This window comes from Anastrepha ludens, chromosome 6 (assembly GCF_028408465.1).
Source record: "Anastrepha ludens isolate Willacy chromosome 6, idAnaLude1.1, whole genome shotgun sequence".
NCBI classification, from domain to species: domain Eukaryota; kingdom Metazoa; phylum Arthropoda; class Insecta; order Diptera; family Tephritidae; genus Anastrepha; species Anastrepha ludens.
The window spans coordinates 94210417-94233017 of record NC_071502.1 but is presented as its reverse complement, the minus strand read 5'-3'; the positions used below and the strand labels follow the sequence as shown (position 1 = coordinate 94233017).

The 22601-nt window shown below is 33.9% G+C and overlaps 1 protein-coding gene across 4 annotated transcripts in view; it reads right to left on the bottom strand.

Annotated features, from left to right (window-relative positions):
• Positions 1–22601, bottom strand: part of LOC128868930 (putative fatty acyl-CoA reductase CG8306) — a 40501-nt gene that overhangs the window by 4163 nt on the left and 13737 nt on the right. For all 4 annotated transcript variants that reach the window (XM_054111554.1, XM_054111553.1, XM_054111556.1 and 1 more), the window contains exons 3-5: positions 7721–8171; positions 7270–7415; positions 7038–7147 (exon numbers count right to left, since the gene is read on the bottom strand). In XM_054111554.1, the coding sequence (XP_053967529.1) occupies positions 7038–7147; positions 7270–7415; positions 7721–8171 (707 nt within the window). The remainder of the gene's footprint in view (positions 1–7037; positions 7148–7269; positions 7416–7720; positions 8172–22601) is intronic.

Genomic DNA, 22601 nt, shown 5'->3' with positions numbered 1-22601 from the left:
ATTAGTTGCCATTAGCAAAAAAAAATTGGTTTACCTTTACAATTAGAAATCTAATTGACTTCTGCTAATGCAATTAGATATTCAATTAGCTCGAATTAAAATCAATCATTCTAATTGTTTGATGAATTAGAGAATATAAACCAATTGCATCAATTGCTAATTCTAATTGGAATTTAACATGTTTGGTTGAAATATATTAAAATAAAAAACAAATCAAGAAAATTAAATGAAACAAATTAAAAAAAAAGTAAAATAAAATAAAAAGTAAAAAAGGAAATAAATAAAAAATAAAAAAATAATTAAAAATAAACTAATTAAATAAACTAATGTAAATAAAAAGTTAATAAATAAAATGAAATAAAACCGCAAGTAAAAAAATTTAATTCAAGTAAAATAAAAAAAAGGAAGCTAGAAAATAAATAAATAATATTAAATAAAAATTAAGTTTAAAATAAAATAAATAAAAATTAAGTTTAAATAAAATAAATAAAAATTAAGTCTAAATAAAATAATTAAAAATTAAGTTTTAATAAAATAAATAAAAATTAAGTTTAAAATAACACAATGAACACAAAACAAACAACGCAACAAAAAATTCCTTCCCGACGCGGCTTCTTCCTCCAAAACCGATTCGGCTGCGGAGAAACAATCAATAACCAAAACTGTTTTGCCAGAAACTGGGAAAACTAATCGGACAGAAGTCTCCAAAAAACCTGTCCCTCCTCATCTCCGTCGATATAGAGATAAAAGACGCGCCACTTTCCTTATGGAAAAGCTCGGCAAAACCCCTGAGGAGGAGCTGTCCGATCAACAAAAGGCAACTCTCGATTGGGCCCGGGAATTCCTTCGGAAGTATGAGGCGTCCAAAGAAAAACCGAGTGCAGCTAAGCGGCAGCGGTCTTCAGAGGATCCTCATAGCTCCAACGACCCCAAGAAGCATAAAGCTTCCTCTGAGGTCAAATTACGCAAATTCTGCGAAGTTGCCAGAGATAGTCTGGTCATGGCGGTGGTGGATAAGAGCCACCCTGACGGTTTCATCTCTCCATCAAACTGGAAGATTGTGGAGAGAAAACTTCAGTTGGGATACCTGGACGTTCTGAAGCAGAACCCAGGGCGTCCTCCTTTCTGCTCTGACGCGGGATGGTTCCAGGCAAGGGTCAAGTTGATCGCGTGCTCGGATCAACGTTCTGTCAACCTGTACGGCATGGCCCTCGACCGACTCGGCGAGGTATGGCCCGGGGCGAATCTCAAGCTCGTCAATAAGAGCGAAATACTAAACCAACCACGCGGCAGAGCAAGAATACCTCTAGAGCCATCCGATCCGGAAACTATTCTGGAGCTGCTGAAGATCGGAAACCCGAACCTACCCACCGAAAACTGGAGGGTAGTTCAGGTGGAAGAGCCTTCAGGAAACTCCAGACATATTACGCTGCTCCTGGACCAGGAAAGCGTTAAAGCACTGGACGACCGCAAGGGAATTGTGGCGTTCGGGTTCATCACCACTACCATTTGGACCTATCAGCCGAAAAATCTCCTCGCACCCAGCGAAGAGAGTACGGCGGCCCCCAAAATGGATGTCGATAAGCCTCTCTCACAAGCTTCGACGATTGAGTCCGACTCGGAATCGAACAGCGAACTTGTGGGACACTTATTTAACATTCAACTCGAGGACGAGGATAGACTTTTAGATAACGGTGATGACGCGAACGCCACAGTTGTTGAATGTTCGTCTAAAACTGCTGCAGATTAATCTGCACCACTCCAAGGCTGCCTCGGCAGCCCTCATTCTTCGTCTCTCTGACCTCAGAGAAGACATCATTCTCATCCAAGAACCTTGGATATCAAACAACAAGATATGCGGCCTGAAAGATAGGCACTACACCTTGTTTCAAGGTGAGGCTAACGTTAGATCGCGCTCTTGTATTCTCATTCGAAAACATATTAATGCTTTTCTTCTTCCCTTTAGCAATGCTGACACCACTGCCATAGAGGTTGAAGCTGTCCACGGCCCGATCTGGATTGTGTCGGCTTACATGCCTTACGACGCAGCGGAGGCGCCTCCTCCTGAAGCAGTGAGAAGGCTCGTCAATACGGCGCATCTGAACCAGAAACGCGTCATTATTGGAGCAGACGCTAATGCACATAATATTGTTTGGGGCAGTACAAACAACAACACACGAGGTGAGCAACTTTTTGATTATATTCTAGCGAATAAGCTTGATATATGTAATAGAGGTGATGTCCCTACGTTTCTTAACTCGTCTAGAAGAGAGGTACTCGATATTACTCTTGCTAGCGAATCATGTACACAACTGGTGCAGGACTGGAGCGTTGATAAACAGCACTCTTTTTCCGACCACCAATATATAACATTCACTTTAAAAGCCGAAACGGCAAAACCCATGAAGTACCTTAACAAAAAACGTATGAATTGGATCAAATATAAAGAACATCTTGCCAATGGACTTCCTGATATCAGGCAGTTTGAAATGGCAAATAAAAACGATATCGAAAACGCTGTCAACATGATAACGAAGACGTGTCAAAGCGCAGCACGACAATCTTGTCCCCTGAGAAAAACAGGAGGTAAGCATAAACCTTTTTGGTGGACTCCAGAAATCTCAGAACTTCGCAATCGAACTCGGAAACTCTTTAACCAATCTAAAATAACAGACGAATGGGAAGAATATCGACAATGTCTCAAAGACTTTAAGAAAGCTGTCAGAAGTGCAAAACGCACATCCTGGCGATCATACACTCAAGAATTAGAGAACACTTCAGAAGTAAGCAGACTACGCAAGATTCTTGCATCAAACCCAGTCTCTCCCAGTTTTATCATAACTCAAGATGGAACTTGGAGTACTTCAACTGACCACACTCTTAGAATACTTCTAGAATCTCACTTTCCAGGCTGTGTTGCCAACTTACCAGCACTTCAGAGCAATTATGGGAATAGATCAGATCTAATCAGCTCTAATAGCATCTCTACAGCAATACTAAGTTTTAAAAAATTTAAATCACCAGGTCCTGACAACATCATTCCAGCAGAACTTCAAGAAGGACTGGAAATTCTACTGCCTTGGATAACAAGGATCTTTAACAAGTGTTTAAATGTCTCTTACCTTCCGACAATTTGGAAGAAATCGAAGGTAGTATTCATTCCGAAAACGGGGAAGCCTTCACACTGCAAACCAAATGACTTCAGGCCCATTAGCCTAACCTCTTTTTGCTTAAAGGCTTTTGAAAAAGTCTTAGATGAGCAAATCAAAACCCAACTTGATACTAAGTTAATCTCTGAGGCACAACATGCCTACACTATAGGGAAATCGACTGAAACGGCACTTCATTCACTGGTGCAAACAGTGGAAACTTCCCTTCACAATAAGGAGTACTCTCTTGTCGCATTTATGGACATAGAAGGTGCTAAATGCGAATCCAGCAAAGACAGATCTTGTTCTCTTCAATAGGAAACAACAATCTCCTCCACTGCAAACAATAACTTTAAAAGGGGAATCATTACTCCTATCTGATTCAGCTAAATATCTAGGAGTTATTCTAGATAGGAAGTTGAGTTGGAAATTGAACATCGAAAACAGATGTAAAAAAGCTTTCATAGCTCTTTATACTTTTAAGAAAGCTCTAGGCAAAACCTGGGGTTTTTCACCTCGGAGCATTTATTGGATATATACCTCGATCATCAAACCGATACTCCTCTACGGTGTGGTTGTATGGTGGACAGCACTCGAAAAACGGTGTAGAGTAGCCACAATTGATCGAGTTCAAAGAACAGCCTGCCTCCTGATAACAGGATGCTTAAGTACAACACCTACTAAGGCCCTAAATACGTTGCTTCACTTGTTCCCTATCGATCTGGCTGGCAAAGCGATTGCAGCGAAAGCAGCGACAAGCATGAATGCTATATCGAAATGGAATAAGTATCTTGGCCATTCGGCCATACTGAACAGGAACACTGTTATCTCTTCTGACATAGACTATCATGTAAGTCTTCCATCACCACCCTTGCTATTCTCCTGTTCACTCCCAACTAGGGAAGAATGGAAGACAAATCTAACCGAAATCGATGGCCCTCTGATTATATATACAGATGGTTCAAAACAAGACGACAAAGTGGGATTTGGAATCTTTTCCAATTCCCCTCACATCAATCTATCATTTAGATTACCCGACTACTGTAGCGTATTCCAAGCGGAAGTATGCGCTATCTGGTATGCTGCGAAAATTCTCTTAGAAAATAGAATATCACTAGAGGATATCCGCTTTATCACCGACAGTCAAGCGGCCGTTTGAGCACTCAGCTCCTCTTATACCCACTCAGATGTGGTTCGATCCTGTCTCTTATCTCTTAACGAGATAAGTGTTCAGAATTCTGTCCAAGTTATCTGGATACCGGGCCACAGTGGATTCGATGATGAGCTCGCAAGAGCTGGAGCTGCACAATCAAATGTTAGTAACTTACCCACAATCCACATTCCGCTCGCAACATGTAAAATGATCATTGATCGAGAATTTCACAGCATTGCTGATCGGAGGTGGCGAGTGGAAACTACTTGCGTTACGACCAGACAAATCTGGCCATCCTACAATCTGAAACAGACAAAAACCCTTATAAGTCTTTCGAAACACGAACTAAGGCATATAATATCTCTTATCACCGGCTACTGCCTTTTGGGCACTCACGCACGTCGGCTCGGGGTTCCTCAAAACGACCTGTGCAGATACTGCGAGGACGAAGATGAGGAAGTATCGAGCAGACATTTGCTGTGCAGTTGTCCGGGTCTAGCCAGAAGTCGACTCGCTCTTCTAGGCTCTCCAACAATTGACAGTCTTTCAGTACTCTCGGACCTGAAAATCGAATCTCTCATTAAATTTTCGAAACGAATTAATATCTTTGACCAAAATCTACAATAAAAATCTCGGTTAGGTGGGGAAATCATTTAAAATAATGAGCTCTAGGGCAACACAACGGACCCAACTTGCGGTCTATGTGGCACTCCGATGCGGGGTCACCCTTAAACCAACCAACCAAGTTTAAAAAAAAAATAAAAAAAAAAATAAAAAAAAAAAAATTTTAAAAAATAAAAAAAAAAAATAAAAAAAAAATAAAAAAAAAAATTAAAAAAAAAATAAATAAAAAATAAGTTTAAAATAAAATAAATAATAATAAATAAAAATTAAGTTTAAAATAAAACAAATACAAATTAAGTTTAAAATAAAATAAACAGCAATAAATTAAAATTAAGTTTAAAATAAAACAAATACTAATAAATAATAATTAAGTTTAAAATAAAATAAAAAATAATAAATAAAAATTAAGTTTAAAATAAAATAATTAAAGTAAAATACAAAATAAATTAAAACCAAATAAAAAATTAAAAGTTAAGTTTAAAATAAAATAGAATAAAACCAATTTTTTTGAATTAAAAAAATAAAAATATTATACAAAATTGACATTATATTAAAACAAGACAAAAGATATTATTTAAAACAAAATAAAACAAATTTGAAAATATTAAGCAAAATACTGTAAAAAAATAAACTTAAACGAAAAAAAAGTATTTACGTAATATATATAAAATAAAATATAATAGGACTATGAATAAGTTCGTGCGGTTTTTTTTCGAAATTTGAAACTTTATTGACGTAAAATGGTTACAAATTTAATATTCAAAATATTGTCCATCGCTTACTACTACTTTTTCCCATCTTTCTGGCAATTCACGGATTCCCTTTGTGAAAAATTCGGTCGGTTTTGCCGCAATCCACGAATCGATCCATTTTTTGACTTCATCGTAATTACGGAAGTGCTGGTCAGCCAGGCCATGTTGCATCGATCGGAAGAGATAGTAATCGGATGGCGCAAGGTCTGGACTATACGGCGGGTGGGGTAGGACATCCCATTTGAGCGTTTCTAAGTATGTTTTGACCACTTGTGCAACATGTGGCCGAGCATTGTCATGTTGCAAAATAACTTTGTCGTGTCTATCGGCGTATTGCGGCCGTTTTTCTCGCAGTGCTCGGCTCAAACGCATCAATTGTCGTCGGTAGACATCCCCCGTAATCGTTTCATTCGGTTTCAGTAGCTCATAATACACAACACCCAGCTGGTCCCACCAGATACACAGCATAACCTTCAGGCCATGAATATTCTGCGCCGACGTCGATGTTGAAGCATGGCCAGGGTATCCATACGTTGCCCGACGTTTTGGATTGTCGTAATGGACCCACTTTTCATCGCCAGTCACAATTCGATGCAAAAAACCCTTTCTTTTGTGCCGTTGAAGCAGTTGTTCGCATGCCATAAAACGGCGTTCAACGTCTCTTGGCTTCAATTCATACGGCACCCAATGGCCTACCTTTCGGATCATTCCCATGGCTTTTAAACGTTTGGAAATGGTTGATTGATCAACTCCCAAAGTTTTTGCAACCTCTTCTTGCGTTTGAGCCGGATCTTGATCGAGCAATTCCTCCAATTCGGTATCCATGAACTTTGGCGGCGCACCCTCGCGTTCTTCGTCTTCCAAGCCAAAATCACCACTTTTAAAGCGTGCAAACCACTTCTGGCACGTTCGCTCAGATAGAGCATGCTCACCATAAACTTCCACCAAGATACGATGACTTTCGGCTGCTTTTTTCTTCATATTAAAATAATGAAGAAGAATTCCCCGCAAAAACACATTATTTGGCACGAAATTCGACATTTTCAAGTGTGGTAAAAATATTGTTGTTTACGCTTCAAATAAAAAACTTATACTGACGTTTGTGCCTTACGACAGTAGCTCTCCAATGAATGTTTGGAAATGTGGATCGATGGAATAATAATCAAGTTACGCCATCTGTTGTAAAACCGTAACGAACTTATTCATAGTCCTATTATTTAACTAAATTCAATTAAAAAAAATATAAGTACATTAAACACACTAAAGTAAAATGAACTTAATATAAATTAAACAATGCGAACAATAAAAAAAATAAATAAAAAATAAAAATAAAAATTAAAAAAAAAATCGTATTCTTACTCATGCTTGGTCGCACAATGCCACATGGAAAACGTGAGGCCACATTGGCCACCTCATGCTCAGCCAAGTGTTTGGTGAACGTGTACGTGTTCGGATGATCTTTCAATAGTCTATTGATAAAAAAAAAATTAAAAAAAAACTAAGAATTTGCACATGCACACAAAATTGTTTTTTTTTTTTAATTTTGCAGAATTATGCTTCATTTCATACTGCATTAAGAACTACCGCTTACTTGGGCTCTAACTCCTTGAGTGCTTCATCGCTTAGTGTTTCAGCCAAATGTATCACCTTTTCCGGGTCATCGGGTGAGGGGTACAGTTTTTCTTCAACTTCGGTGATGTAAGAGTTCACATAAGCGCTAGACACATGAACGAGGGCCTGCCGTAAGTAAATACACAAAAAAAAAAGTAAATTGAAAAAATAAATAAAATCAAACGAAATACCAACAACTAATACGCATTAAAAGACGTTTCCACGACAGTCGGTTCTACGTTACCGAAACGACTCGGATTTATATCCGGCCAAGGATTGTCACTTCAGCAGCATTCCCCGTATGTAAATATGGGGAATGTTTATGCTGCTACAACAACAACAACAACGCATTAAAAGACTCTTAATATTTATTATATTTATTTTTTGTTTATTTTATCATCTTGCACATCATCAGCACGCCACCAACTCACCTCCAATTTCGTCAACTGCTTACACAACTCCACCACTCGCCGTGTACCAAGCAAATTAATATTTGTGGTCTCTTTGAGCGATTGGAAGAAATCCAAAGTGGCTGCCGAGTGAAAGACCACGTGCACATTGTCGATCAACACCTGACGCTCTGCTTCGGAAATGCCCAAATGCTCTTGACCCACATCACCTTCAATGGGCACAATCTTATCGAAACGCTTTTCATCGATTTTCGATTCTCTGAATTTGTCGAAAACGGAGTTCTTGCGTATATCTTCCAAGCGTTGCGCCACACTTTTGCCTTTTTTCGGACGCATCAACAGGTAAACGGTGCCAATTTCGGGTATATCACGCAGCAGTTTTTCCACAATGGTGACTCCCACAAAGCCGGTGGCGCCGGTAATGAAGACATTTTTGCCCTTGTAAAAGGCTTTGATGGGAGAAGCGAGGTTGCTGGAAAAGAGGAGGCAAATATTAATGATTTATCTATTAAAATTAATAATTCCGATTTGAGATTTTTATTTATTTTTCGCTTAAGAATGGATAACTTAAGTTCAACTGAGCATTTCATGCGCATAAAGTGGGAAAAAATTCTAAATATTTTTTTCTTGTTGAAATTTATGGGAATGGTTGGTTAACAACAAATCCAAGGGATTAGTTTTAAAATAGTTTTTGAAGTGGTTCCAAAATTTGCTGGTATTGGCGATGCGTCCCGATAGATATGGTGCTGTATGCACGAGTAGAGCCGAGAAATTTTAGAATAACTAAAGTCTGGGATAAAATTTTAATTTTTCAAGATTTTATCTAAAATTTCGCTTGGAATCGAAAGCAGTAGTGACGTAAATTCGATTCCCATCAAAATTGGAGTATTTTGAGAAGGAAACTTATTTGTTTTTAGATTGGCTATTTTTTACTTTATCAATAGTTTAGAATAATTTGGAAAAGCACTTGAAAATTACTATATATGACTTTTTTTGTTTAAATTAGATCTTTGAAATGTTTAAAAAATAGAACTTGTTTTTTTTTTTAATTAAAAATTTAGTTCTCCTCCAAAAAATTTAAAGATTAATTTTTTAATTATTCGAATTTTGAAGTATTTTGGAAAAAAGTACAATTTTTTTAATTTAAAAAATATTTGAAATTTAAAATATTTCGAAAATAATTGAAATTTTCTTTTGTTATAACTCTAAAATTTTATAAAATTTATTTGTTTAATTCCCAGAGTTTGAGGCATTGTGAAAATTATATCAATTTTTGTTTAATTTGAAAATATTAAAAAGATTTGAAATTTAAAAGATTTTGAAAAATTTATAATTTTTTTTAAATTTGAAAATATTAAAAATATTTGAAATTTTAAACATTTCCAAAAATAATAGTGAATTTTTTATTATATAAATAAAATTAAAAACGGAAATCTTAGTAGCTCGAAATATTGTAAAAAATATAAGTGTTTTTTTTTCAATTTCAAAAAAAATAAACTCAATATTTTAAAAATTAAAATTCGCAGAAGGTTGAAATATTTTAAATAACATTGGTGAGTTTTTAATATGAGAGTTTCAAAAAATATTGAAAATTATAATTTTTTGGAAACATATCATTAAAATATTTAAAAAATAGATAATTTTTAAATTTAAATTTAAATTTAAATTTTAGAAAAATGATTTACTTCAACTCTCAGAAGTGTGAAGATAAGAATAAGAACTATTTTTAAAATACATAATTAAATCAATTTTTGTTTTTTTAATTTAAAATTTTTTATAAACTAAAAAAATTTTTTTTTGTAGATGGTTTTTATTTATACGTCTGATCAAAGCCCAACGGATTAGATGGATTGAGCACGTACTGCGCATGCTGAAAGAGCGAAGTGCTAGGAAAGCTTTTATTCTAACACTCATTGGAGGAAGAAGAAGAGCTCTCCCAAGAAGGAAATGGTTAGATGACGTCAAATCAGATCTTAAGGAAATGAACGTACACAACTGGAGAGATGAAGCCATGGATAGAATAAAGTGGAGAAAAATTGTTGATGAAGCTTTGGTCCACCACGGACTGTGAATCTAAGAGACATTTATTGCTTTTGCAAAATTAGAAAAAATTTAATTTTCCAATTTAAGTGATTTTTTTAATATAATAGGACTATCAATAAGTTCGTGCGGTTTTACAACAGATGGCGTAACTTGATTATTATTCCATCGATCCACATTTCCAAACATTCATTGGAGAGCTACTGTCGTAAGGCACAAACGTCAGTATAAGTTTTTTATTTGAAGCGTAAACAACAATATTTTTACCACACTTGAAAATGTCGAATTTCGTGCCAAATAATGTGTTTTTGCGGGGAATTCTTCTTCATTATTTTAATATGAAGAAAAAAGCAGCCGAAAGTCATCGTATCTTGGTGGAAGTTTATGGTGAGCATGCTCTATCTGAGCGAACGTGCCAGAAGTGGTTTGCACGCTTTAAAAGTGGTGATTTTGGCTTGGAAGACGAAGAACGCGAGGGTGCGCCGCCAAAGTTCATGGATACCGAATTGGAGGAATTGCTCGATCAAGATCCGGCTCAAACGCAAGAAGAGGTTGCAAAAACTTTGGGAGTTGATCAATCAACCATTTCCAAACGTTTAAAAGCCATGGGAATGATCCGAAAGGTAGGCCATTGGGTGCCGTATGAATTGAAGCCAAGAGACGTTGAACGCCGTTTTATGGCATGCGAACAACTGCTTCAACGGCACAAAAGAAAGGGTTTTTTGCATCGAATTGTGACTGGCGATGAAAAGTGGGTCCATTACGACAATCCAAAACGTCGGGCAACGTATGGATACCCTGGCCATGCTTCAACATCGACGTCGGCGCAGAATATTCATGGCCTGAAGGTTATGCTGTGTATCTGGTGGGACCAGCTGGGTGTTGTGTATTATGAGCTACTGAAACCGAATGAAACGATTACGGGGGATGTCTACCGACGACAATTGATGCGTTTGAGCCGAGCACTGTGAGAAAAACGGCCGCAATACGCCGATAGACACGACAAAGTTATTTTGCAACATGACAATGCTCGGCCACATGTTGCACAAGTGGTCAAAACATACTTAGAAACGCTCAAATGGGATGTCCTACCCCACCCGCCGTATAGTCCAGACCTTGCGCCATCCGATTACTATCTCTTCCGATCGATGCAACATGGCCTGGCTGACCAGCACTTCCGTAATTACGATGAAGTCAAAAAATGGATCGATTCGTGGATTGCGGCAAAACCGACCGAATTTTTCACAAAGGGAATCCGTGAATTGCCAGAAAGATGGGAAAAAGTAGTAGTAAGCGATGGACAATATTTTGAATATTAAATTTGTAACCATTTTACGTCAATAAAGTTTCAAATTTCGAAAAAAAACCGCACGAACTTATTGATAGTCCTATTAAGAATTTAAAAGGTTACTGAAAATTATATATTTTATTAATTAAAGGAAAAAAGTAAGAAAAAAATTATTTAATTGCTATAAAAATTATTTTACATTTGAATTAATTTAAATACCTGCAGGTTAAAATACTAAAAAAATATAAGTACATTTTTTTATATGGAAATTTAAAAATTATTTTAAAAAATATTGAAATATTTGAACAAATATAAGTAATTTTTTTTATATGGGAACCAAAATTTTAATTTTAAAGCTAATTAAATTTTCTTTTAACATTTTATTGTTGTTGTATGTGTGCTTTTTTTTAATTTCAAAATTTTTCCATATGAGAATTTAAAAAGCTGATGATTTTTGTAATTATTAAAAAATAACAATTTTTATTTTAAAAATTTTATAATTGTTTTTAATAATTTATTATTAAAGTATTTTTGAAAAATAAAAGATTTCTTTTGAATTACACATTTTAGTCCGGTAATAAAAAATCCAAACAATTAAAGAAGTTGGAAATTACGATAAATATAAGAACGTTTTAATATGCATTTTTTTTAAATAATTCAATTTTTTTTAATACTTTATTATTGTTGTATATGTGTTTTTTTTAATTTCAAAATTAATTAAAAATTACAAAAAAATCAATTTTTCAATTTAAGATATAGTTTTTTTAATATGAGAATTTAAAAATTTATTGAATAATTTAGCAGCTTAAAATATCTAAAAAATATAGAAAGTGTTTTAATATTAAAATTTAAAAATTTATGAAAAAAATATTGAAATATTTTGAACAAATATTAGTAACTTTTTTAATATGAGATTTTGAAAAAATTTTGATTTTTTCTTAATTATTAAAAAATAAAAATTTTTATTAAAATAATTTTATATTTTTTTTTTAATAATCTATAATTGAAATATATTTGAAAATTAGGATTCTTTTATTAGATTTTCTTTAAATATAATATTTAACTCCCGATTTTATTCGATTTTTTGTTATTTCGATATTTCGAAAGTACAGGCTTTTAAGAATATCCTGTGAAATTTTCATGCGGAAATTCCTAATAATATATTATAGGCCCATTAACTGGTAGAGAGCGGTCCGCGCGCTCCTGTACCTCAAATGTTAAACTCATTTATCTCGAAACGACTTTTTTCGCTCTACTATATAGAATCATTTTATTATTTGAATTATTTCGCTTTTTGTTTATTAAAAAACTGAAAAAACTGATTTTTAGAGTGTCAAATTCAAAACCGCTTCATTTTGTCAAATTTTAATTTTGTTTTTTTTTTTTATTCTGGTACGGGACATAGCTACAGTAATACTGATTAATAATTTTTTTGGTATTTGTGTTTCAGATAAATAGAAGAGCAAAAATGGACAAAATTAAACAAATTTTTTTTTCATTTTTGTATGTAGAAGAAGTCAAACAAAAAGCCTAAAAAATTTAAATATCGTTTTTCATTTTTTTATTGCAAACAAAAGTTTCTGAAAATACCCCCAATTTTAAAACTCTAGATTACCGGGACCCCTTAATTCATTAATAAAAAATAATTGTCTTTAATCGTTTGAATATTTGAAATATAAGCATTTTTAATTTTAAAATTTTGAAAATAATTAAATTTACATTTTTTTATTATTTTAAAATATATAAGTGTTTTTTAATTTCAAAATTTATTAAAAATTCAAAAATTTAATTTGATAATTTAAAAAATGATTAATAATTATTACATTTTATTAATATAATTTAAAATTTTTTATATTATTATTATATTATAAAAATTTTGTATTATAAAAATTATATTACATTTAAATTGATTAAGAACCTGCAGCGTGAAATATTTAAAAGATTATGAGTGAGTTTCTTGATCTAAAAATTTAAACATCAACAAATGCATACACATAAGTATGATCATTTTTTTAATATGAAAATTTAAAAAATTATAAAAAATTGCTACTACTCGAAGTCGAATTATCACTAAAAAATGTTAAATGCATTCCAATTAATCAAAAAATTAATTTAGAAATTTCGTTACTGACGGTCTTTTGCATTTCAGGTGACGATATTCCAAAAAAGCAAAAATTATTTTAATTTAAAAAATTTACTAAAAAAATTTTACTGATGGTACTGGGTTTTTTCTTTCGTATAGAAAAATGTCGAGAAAATGCACAAGACCTTCAAGGAAAAAATTATGAAAAATCAACATAATTTTTAGCTACTTCCAACCAGTAATTTATTAGAATGAAAGAGGCTAGAATTAAATCAGCTATAAAACTGCGTACTCGAAAATTATCTAGAAATTCTGTTTACAAAGTTTGGTGGTTTGTTGTATATTTTATTTATTTGTAGAAAGTTTAAGACTTGGTTTATATGATTTTAGTAGTAGAATGAACCATTTTTGTATACAAAATTATTATACATCATTAAATAAGAAACAAATAAATGATCAAAACCTGCCAATAAGTCCAAATTTATGAAACGCAATTTAATTTTGTAGGAGAAGCTCATGACAGAAAGGAAGGGTATTTCAAAAGTGACAGCTAGATTTACCTTTTTTGGGTCATCTCTGACATTTTACATTCTACAGCAAAGAGCAATGCGTTAAACTTATTAAAACTTATTTTGAAAATGGTCGATGTTTAAGAGAAACTTATAGCAAAATTCGTTTTTCTTTTTGTGGGCTTAATCCCCACATGAGTCGACAATTTAAAGGTTGGACAAACAATTTTAAGAAACCGGTTCTGTTGAGGATAGAAAACAGACTGGCAGCCCAAAAAACCCGACGTTCTGTTGAGAATATTACTGCTGCAGCGCCAAGTGTGGCTGAGCAACCTTTAGCATCGATGTCTCGATGTTAGGCATTCGAAGAATCTAAATCAGAAAGAATTTTAAATTTGTAAATTAATTTTTTTTGTTTTTTGAATAACATTTAGGCGCGTCTTTTGAAAGACACTTTACATTCAGAGGTTTGACATTGCCTGCCCAATGGCAACCGCTATTACGAACAAATTTTTTCTATCATTTGCGGTTTGCTCAACTCTCGGTTGCCCTCTCTTCCATATAATATGATCTGAGTTGACAGAACTCGACTCATACAGAAAAGACGAGGGAGCGAAGAGTTTGACTTTGCTTGTAAGTAATTTTTAGTCCTCCTGTCATTAAGCAGCAGGGACTGTAGGCAACTGGTTGGTCTGATGACGGGACACTTACTATGGGTGAAGTACATGGCAAAGGTAGGCATCTCAGACAGTGCACTCTGTCCAACATGTGGAGTGGAAGATGAGACGGCGGACCACTTTCTGTGCGTCTGCCCGGCCTTTGGTCGAATTAGGCTTGAGGTCTTTGGCACTGAGTGTTAAGAAGCGACCACATTGACTCCTTGGCATCACAATATCTGCTCAGTTTTTTCGGAGGTCGAGTAGATTTAAAGATAATTAAAAAAGAAACTCGAGAACAGTACAATGGACTTAATGTTGCCTGAGTGTTGTGCTTGCTAGTTGTTCCAACAAAAAAAAAAGACCCGCTTGAAACAGAAAAACCGATTACGTTTTTGAGTTCAGTTCATTTGATGTTACTGTTAATTTTTTAAGATTTTTTCCCCCCTCGTAAATCTTTTTATATAAGCTCAAGCAGCTCAAGTTTAACGAATCCAAATAAAAGCGTTATGCAACATCCTGCCAGCTTTGACATTTGACAATTTACACCAAAAAAACGCGTTACATTTATTAAACTTATTTTGAAAATGGTCCATCTTTAAGAGAAACTTATAGCAAAATTCGTTTTTTTTGTGGGCTTAATCTTCCGAATGAGTCGACAATTCAAAGGTTGGTAAAAAAATGTCAAGAAACCTGTTCTGTTGAGGATAGAAAACAGACTGGCAGCCCAAAAAACCCGACGTTCTGTTGAGAATATTACTGCTGCAGCGCCAAGTGTGGCTGAGCAACCTTTAGCATCGATGTCTCGATGTTAGGCATTCGAAGAATCTAAATCAGAAAGAATTTTAAATTTGTAAATTAATTTTTTTTGTTTTTTGAATAACATTTAGGCGCGTCTTTTGAAAGACACTTTACATTCAGAGGTTTGACATTGCCTGCCCAATGGCAACCGCTATTACGAACAAATTTTTTCTATCATTTGCGGTTTGCTCAACTCTCGGTTGCCCTCTCTTCCATATAATATGATCTGAGTTGACAGAACTCGACTCATACAGAAAAGACGAGGGAGCGAAGAGTTTGACTTTGCTTGTAAGTAATTTTTAGTCCTCCTGTCATTAAGCAGCAGGGACTGTAGGCAACTGGTTGGTCTGATGACGGGACACTTACTATGGGTGAAGTACATGGCAAAGGTAGGCATCTCAGACAGTGCACTCTGTCCAACATGTGGAGTGGAAGATGAGACGGCGGACCACTTTCTGTGCGTCTGCCCGGCCTTTGGTCGAATTAGGCTTGAGGTCTTTGGCACTGAGTGTTAAGAAGCGACCACATTGACTCCTTGGCATCACAATATCTGCTCAGTTTTTTCGGAGGTCGAGTAGATTTAAAGATAATTAAAAAAGAAACTCGAGAACAGTACAATGGACTTAATGTTGCCTGAGTGTTGTGCTTGCTAGTTGTTCCAACAAAAAAAAAAGACCCGCTTGAAACAGAAAAACCGATTACGTTTTTGAGTTCAGTTCATTTGATGTTACTGTTAATTTTTTAAGATTTTTTCCCCCCTCGTAAATCTTTTTATATAAGCTCAAGCAGCTCAAGTTTAACGAATCCAAATAAAAGCGTTATGCAACATCCTCCTTCAGTTTTCTTTTTGGCAATACTTACGACCAATAGCGGTTTCGTAAAAACGTATCGCGTAACCTAATCACCATATAGGTACACTTTGTAAGATCTGTTTAGCCCTCTCATTTACATGCTGGTTTTTTATTATAGCCAATGCGACAACATATTCAAATATTTTACAACAACCATACCAGCAGTGCTTATGTTTACTTGGCAATCAGACAACGCTAACCAGTAATTTGTTAGTAAATCTATTAATGAAAACCTGTTTTACCAGCCAGCCAACACTCAATTGACGATAGTTTGAACTTCAATCAGAGTCCAAGAAACACACAGGCAAATGTGCGGAAAAAGAGTTAGTTGAGTTGAGCGTAAAAAGATAATAAAGCATAACTAATGCAATATCCAAGCTTCTGGCATCAAATACATACATACATACATGCATATAAGCACATATATAAGCATAGAGGTATGCAAAATTTTGTAATACATAGATATGTGGCAGGTGTTTAGTACTTTCACCGAAAAATTTATGTAAATGTTGACGAGCCCCGGGCAATCTTTTATCATAGTGGAAAATTTTTTAGCGACTATTTGCTTGTTACTGAATCTTTTATTGAGTAGAGGAGCCATTCGAAGTGAGGTATTACAAACTTATTGATACGTAAGTATATAAATATGCGCATATGTGTGTATGTATTCGTGTATGCATGCACGTATGTAAGTATGTATTTACTGCTCGATCAACTAATTAACAACGACGTATATCGGCTGCTACTTCTGTTAGCTCAGGTCAAGATTCTTGCAAATAACTCACGATTTCATGAGAATCTATTTATGAAAATTACCTATTGATTTAGCAAAATTTGTGCACTCCGTTAATTTGGAAAATTGTGAATAATTATTGATTAATGCAAAAATCAATCGGTCATGCAATAAGCAACACTCCATTTACAGTTATTATTGCAAAAGACAGGCAGCTGCACATTTCTACAATTTGCCAGCCCTAGAATTTTTCAAAGAAAGAACAAAAATTTAAAATGAAGTAAATAATGTTTTTTTTTGGATTTTCTGTTTGGCAATTGCTCGCTCGTTGAAAATGCAACTTTTAGGGTCCGACTCGAAATTTAGTTCAATAAAACATATTTATTTTCAACGATACACAAGAAACTTCAACTTAGAGATGCGTTGGAGAGGAAAATTACTTAGATTTTGCATGTTAAACTTCTAATAATAATGTCTTTCAAAAGACACGCCTAGATGTGATCTAAGGAAAAAAGTTAATTAAATTAAAATTAAATTAATTAAATTATTAAAAAAGATTTACAAACTTAAAATTTTTTCTCATTTAGATTCTTCGAATGCCTAACATCGAAACATCGATGCTGAAGGTTGCTCAGCCACACTTGACGCTACAGCAGTAATATTCTCAACAGAACGTCGGGTTTTTTGGGCTGCCAGTCTGTTTTCTATCCTCAACAGAACAGGTTTCTTGACATTTTTTTACCAACCTTTGAATTGTCGACTCATTCGGAAGATTAAGCCCACAAAAAAAACGAATTTTGCTATAAGTTTCTCTTAAAGATGGACCATTTTCAAAATAAGTTTAATAAATGTAACGCGTTTTTTTGGTGTAAATTGTCAAATGTCAAAGCTGGCATAAAAAGGTAAATCTAGTTGTCACTTTCGAAATACCAATACCAAATACAATACCAATGTCATGAGGTTCTCCTACAAAATTAAATTGCGTTTCATAATTGCGTTTCATGATCATTTATTTGTTTCTTATTTAATTATAATAATTTTTTATACAAAAAATGGTTATTCTACTACAAAAATCATATAAACCAAGTCTTAAACTTTGTACAAATAAAAAAAAAATACAACAAACTATCAAACTTCTTAATCAGAATTTCTACATAATTTTCGAGAACACAGTTTTATAGCTGATTTAATTCTAGCCTCTTTCATTCTAATAAATTGCTGGTTGGAAGTAGCTCAAAAATGATTTTGATTTTTCATAATTTTTTCCTTGAAGGTCTTGTGCATTTTCTTGACATTTTATTATACGAAAGAAAACACCCAGGCCCGTCGGTAAAACTGTTTTTTAATTTTTCAAAGAATGTTTTTTTTTTAATTTTTGAAAAAATATATTTTTTTTAATTTTTCAAAAAATGTTTTTTTTTAATTTTTCAAAAAATGATTTTTTTTAATTTTTTAAAAAATGTTTTTTTAATTTTTTAAGAAATGTTTTTTAAATTTTTCAAAAAATGTTTTTTTTTAATTTCATACGTAAATTTTTTTTTATCCTGATCAAAGAGTTTAAAATTTTGATGCAAATTTTTTCTTGAACTATGACTTGGCCATCCAGATAACCCGATTTAAACTCACCACACTTTTATTTATGTGGTTTTTTGAAGTTCAATGCATACGCCAACAAGTCAAGGATTCCAGCTCAATATGATGGCAAATCGCCACTATATCGGCGGGAACAAAACTTATTGACCTAATATATATAATAACTAATCCAAAAGTACAAACAAAATTTTTGAATGCTATTTTTCAGAAACTTTAAATGGCCAACCATAATTTGTATGGTTAAAAAAAATTATATAAATATCTAAAACAAAAACCCTCAAGCAGTGGCTAAAAAGCAACATTCCTGGGTTCATAGCCGCAGAAGATTGGCCGTGTGGAAGTCCAGATCTGAATCAATTGGACTACAGTTTGTGGTCAGTATTGGAGAACATGGCCTCCTCCTCCTATTTGTGGTGTTTGTATTGAGTAGTTACACAATTGATCCTACAGTTTTAAGTCCATTCCGAGATGGTTTTTTATAAGGAGCTTTTTCATGGCAAAAAAAACACTCGAAGGTTTGCCATTTTCTGCCTCTATAAGAAAACGCTTTTTCTATCAATTGGTTTTCTATGCCTGGAGACTCGAGCCTGTGGATAAAAAATATATTTAAAAAAAAAAACCAAATATGAAATTTTAAGCCGATCGGTGCACATGTTCCGCTTTGAACTGTTGTTTGGAACGAGCTTTTTTCATGGCAATTCTTGAAATTTTTTTAATAGTAGCTTAGCCTATGCTCAGGAAACAGTAATTTCAGAGACAAAATTGTTCAAAAATGATTACAATTTTAACATATATTCACTTTAACTCGACATGACCACCTTTTGCCTTGACTATAGCCTTCAAACGGTCAAAAAATGAGTTGCATGCTCCACGAATGCGATCTTGAGGTATTTTGGCCCATTCCTGTATAATTGCTTTTTCAGCGCCTCCATACTGGCATATTTATTAGTCCTCACCTTGCTCTCCAAAATGGACCAGATAGAATAGTCCATCCGATTTGCGTCTGGCGAATTCGAAAGCCAATAAGTGGACAAAATGAAGTCCATTCTTGGTTCACACGAACTTTATGAGACGGTGCCGAGTCCTGTTGGAACGTCCATGGTCTACGAACGAAATGTTTGCGTGTCCACGGCTCTAAAGCAGCTTCTAAAACATTTTCCCCGATAATAAGTCGCTTCACTTCATTCACTTTGACGCGTCCATCAGTGGTCACTGCGGCCCAAATCATTACTTGCGATGGGAAATTGCTTCGAGTGGCCATACGTAGGCTCAAATTCTCGTATGAGCGTTCGGTCAAGCAAACACGATCGTTTTGAGTGTTTATGAACTGCTCAATTGGTAAATTTTTTTCATCAGAAAACACAATGTTAGGAAATTCGCCACGTTCGTGCAAGCACAAAAACTCCTTTGCTCTTTCGCACCGAACTTTTTTTGCGGGGGTGAAAGATCGTGTGCTTTTTGGAACTTGTAAGCCTTGACCTTGAGCTCATTTTTCAATATGCGTCGAATGCTGTCTTGCGATATTTTCAGTTCTTTGGCCATTTTTCTTCCACTTCGACGTGGATTTCGTTCAAGTCGAGCCTTCACTCCACTCCATAGCGTTTTGCAATGCTACCAGTATCATTGTAACGTTTTATAGTGCGATACACAAACATTTTATTCACTTTGAGGTGATTGGGCTCACGAACAACGGCTGGTTGTGATTTTCCAGCCAAATATAACGCAATCGCACTATTACGTTTGAATTCCATAACAGAAACAACTGAGACGCAAATACTATATTACAATTTTGACGTTGATGAGCTGTTTTACAGATATAGTGAAGTTGGTAACACTTCATATCGTTCCCCCTGCATATTCGTATCAGTGCAAAATATCGCTCCAGCGAAGCACTAGACTTTTAAAATACTTTGAAATAGTTATTTATCCCACAATTCGGACCATCAATGGAGTTGATCTTAAAGTCGTTTGGGAAATAAAATAAAGTCGTTATTATTTTTTTTTTTACATATGAATGAAATTAAGTTCCTGTACTTTAGAAAAATACTAGTTTTTCGAGCTTCTGGCTCAAATTGGAACTTCTAAATCTTATCCAACTGGCTTAATATTTCATATTTAGTAGTTTTTTGGGAAAGCTCAAATTTCTGGCGGGTGTCCCGAATGTTCGCCCGATAGTCGGTTTTACGTTACCGGAACGACTTTGATTTGTGGAGACTGTCACTCCAGCCGCACTCCCCGTACATGTATGGGGAATATTTTTGCTGCTACAAAAACCACAATATCAATAATCTCAGAATTAGCGGCCACTCTAATGAACACTTGTGCTCACATAATTAAGTCACTTTCTCTTTTTACAATATATTGTATTAATTGTTTTTTGTTAATTTGGTATAAAAATGTAGTTCATTGTATAACACAAACCTTACGAATCAAATTTCTAAAAAAAAAAATGTACAAAACTAGCAAAAATTTAACAAATAAAAAAAAAATTATTATCAAAATGTTTAATTTTTTATTCAGAATTTCTAGAAAACTTTTGGGTATGCAGTTTTATAGTCTAGTTGAAAAAATGATTACAAAAACCTTAATCAAATTTCTCGAAAAAATTCGTACGAAACTAGCAAAAATTTAACAAAATGTTTAATTTTTTATTCAGAATCCGTAGAAAACTTTTGGGTATGCAATTTTATAGCCCAGTAAAATTTAGTCTAATAAAGTGCAAGCCTGAAGTCGCTCAAAAATCGCTATGATTTTTGACAATTTTTTGTGCATATGATGTTGAGCATTTTCTACCATATAAAATTCTTCCTAACATACTATAGGTACATAAGTATGTATGCATATTTGTTGTTACATTTAATGGTAAGAATTTTTGTTTTTGCAGCTTTTGCTACTAAATGAGTGAAAAACAAAGATATCTTCCTTCTTAGCATGACAATCCTGGGTGGACCACTGCTTCCGCACAAACCGACCTTATCTATTAAATATACCGAAACCAACTTTAGTCTTTCTTGGTCTACAGACGTCACCGACTCAAGTTGACCCATAAATGCATACATACATTTAAATATGATTTCCCAACAACGTTTCATATCTTTCAAACGTGACTGATTTTTAATTTACCGCTTAGTTATTAGCTTTTTATTCGTTATTGCAGTTTGCACTTAAATGTAAATTAACCAAATAACTCAAAGTTCGATTACGTTTACTTACCGACTATTGTTAGAAAATAAAATATATATGTGAAAATAGGAAATAAGTATTTGTTCATGACTGACTTATAGTACTACTTTACGTACTAAGTAATTAATTGTTATGGCACTTGTCTCTGGAGACTAAGTAAACGTGACTTTCTAACACTCGCTATTTTCGCAACGGTAAAAAGATATATAAATTACTGTATTTAAGTTTACCAAGAATAACAGGCTAACAATATCCCAAAATCTCGCCCTAGTGCGGTACTAGGGATCTAGTATGAGTTCCCTTTTCTTTAGCCATTTTTTTTGAAAATTTGAAAGCCTTTTGTTTTATATATTTAAGGAGGCTGTGAAAAACCACTTCTGCCTCTTTTTCCTCAATAATTTCTAAAGCATCCACGAAAAACGAAAAACTATCGAACAACATCATATCATAAATCTAAAGACACTTGAAATTTATAAGTACAAGGTGGCGCAAAATTAATCACCCTATCGGAAGATTTATAATTTAGTAAAATAATTATTAAGGCAGTTCAAATTCAAAAGTACAAGGTGGCGCAAAATTGATCACCCTATTGGAAGATTTATAATTTAGTAAAATAATTACATATTAAGCCAGTTGAAATTTATAAGTACAAGGTGTCATAAAATTAATCACCCTATCGAAAGATTTATAATTTAGTAAACAAATTATTCAATTTACTAAAATAACTATTAAGCCAGTTGAAATTTATAAGTGCAAGGTGGCGCAAATTTAATCACTATTTCGGAAGATTTATAATTTAGTAAAATAATTATTAGGCCAGTTGAAATTTATAAGTGCATAAAATAATTATTAAGGCAGTTCAAATTCAAAAGGGCAAGGTGGCGCAAAATTAATCACCCTATCGGAAGATTTACAATTTAGTAAAATAATTATTAAGGCAGTTCAAATTCAAAAGTACAAGGTGGCGCAAAATTGATCACCCTATTGGAAGATTTATAATTTAGTGAAATAATTATTAAGCCAGTTGAAATTTATAAGTACAAGGTGGCACAAAATTGATCACCCTATCGAAAGATTTATAATTTAGTAAAATAATTATTAAGGCAGTTGAAATTCAAAAGTACATAAAATAATTATTAAGACAGTTCAAATTCAAACGTACAAG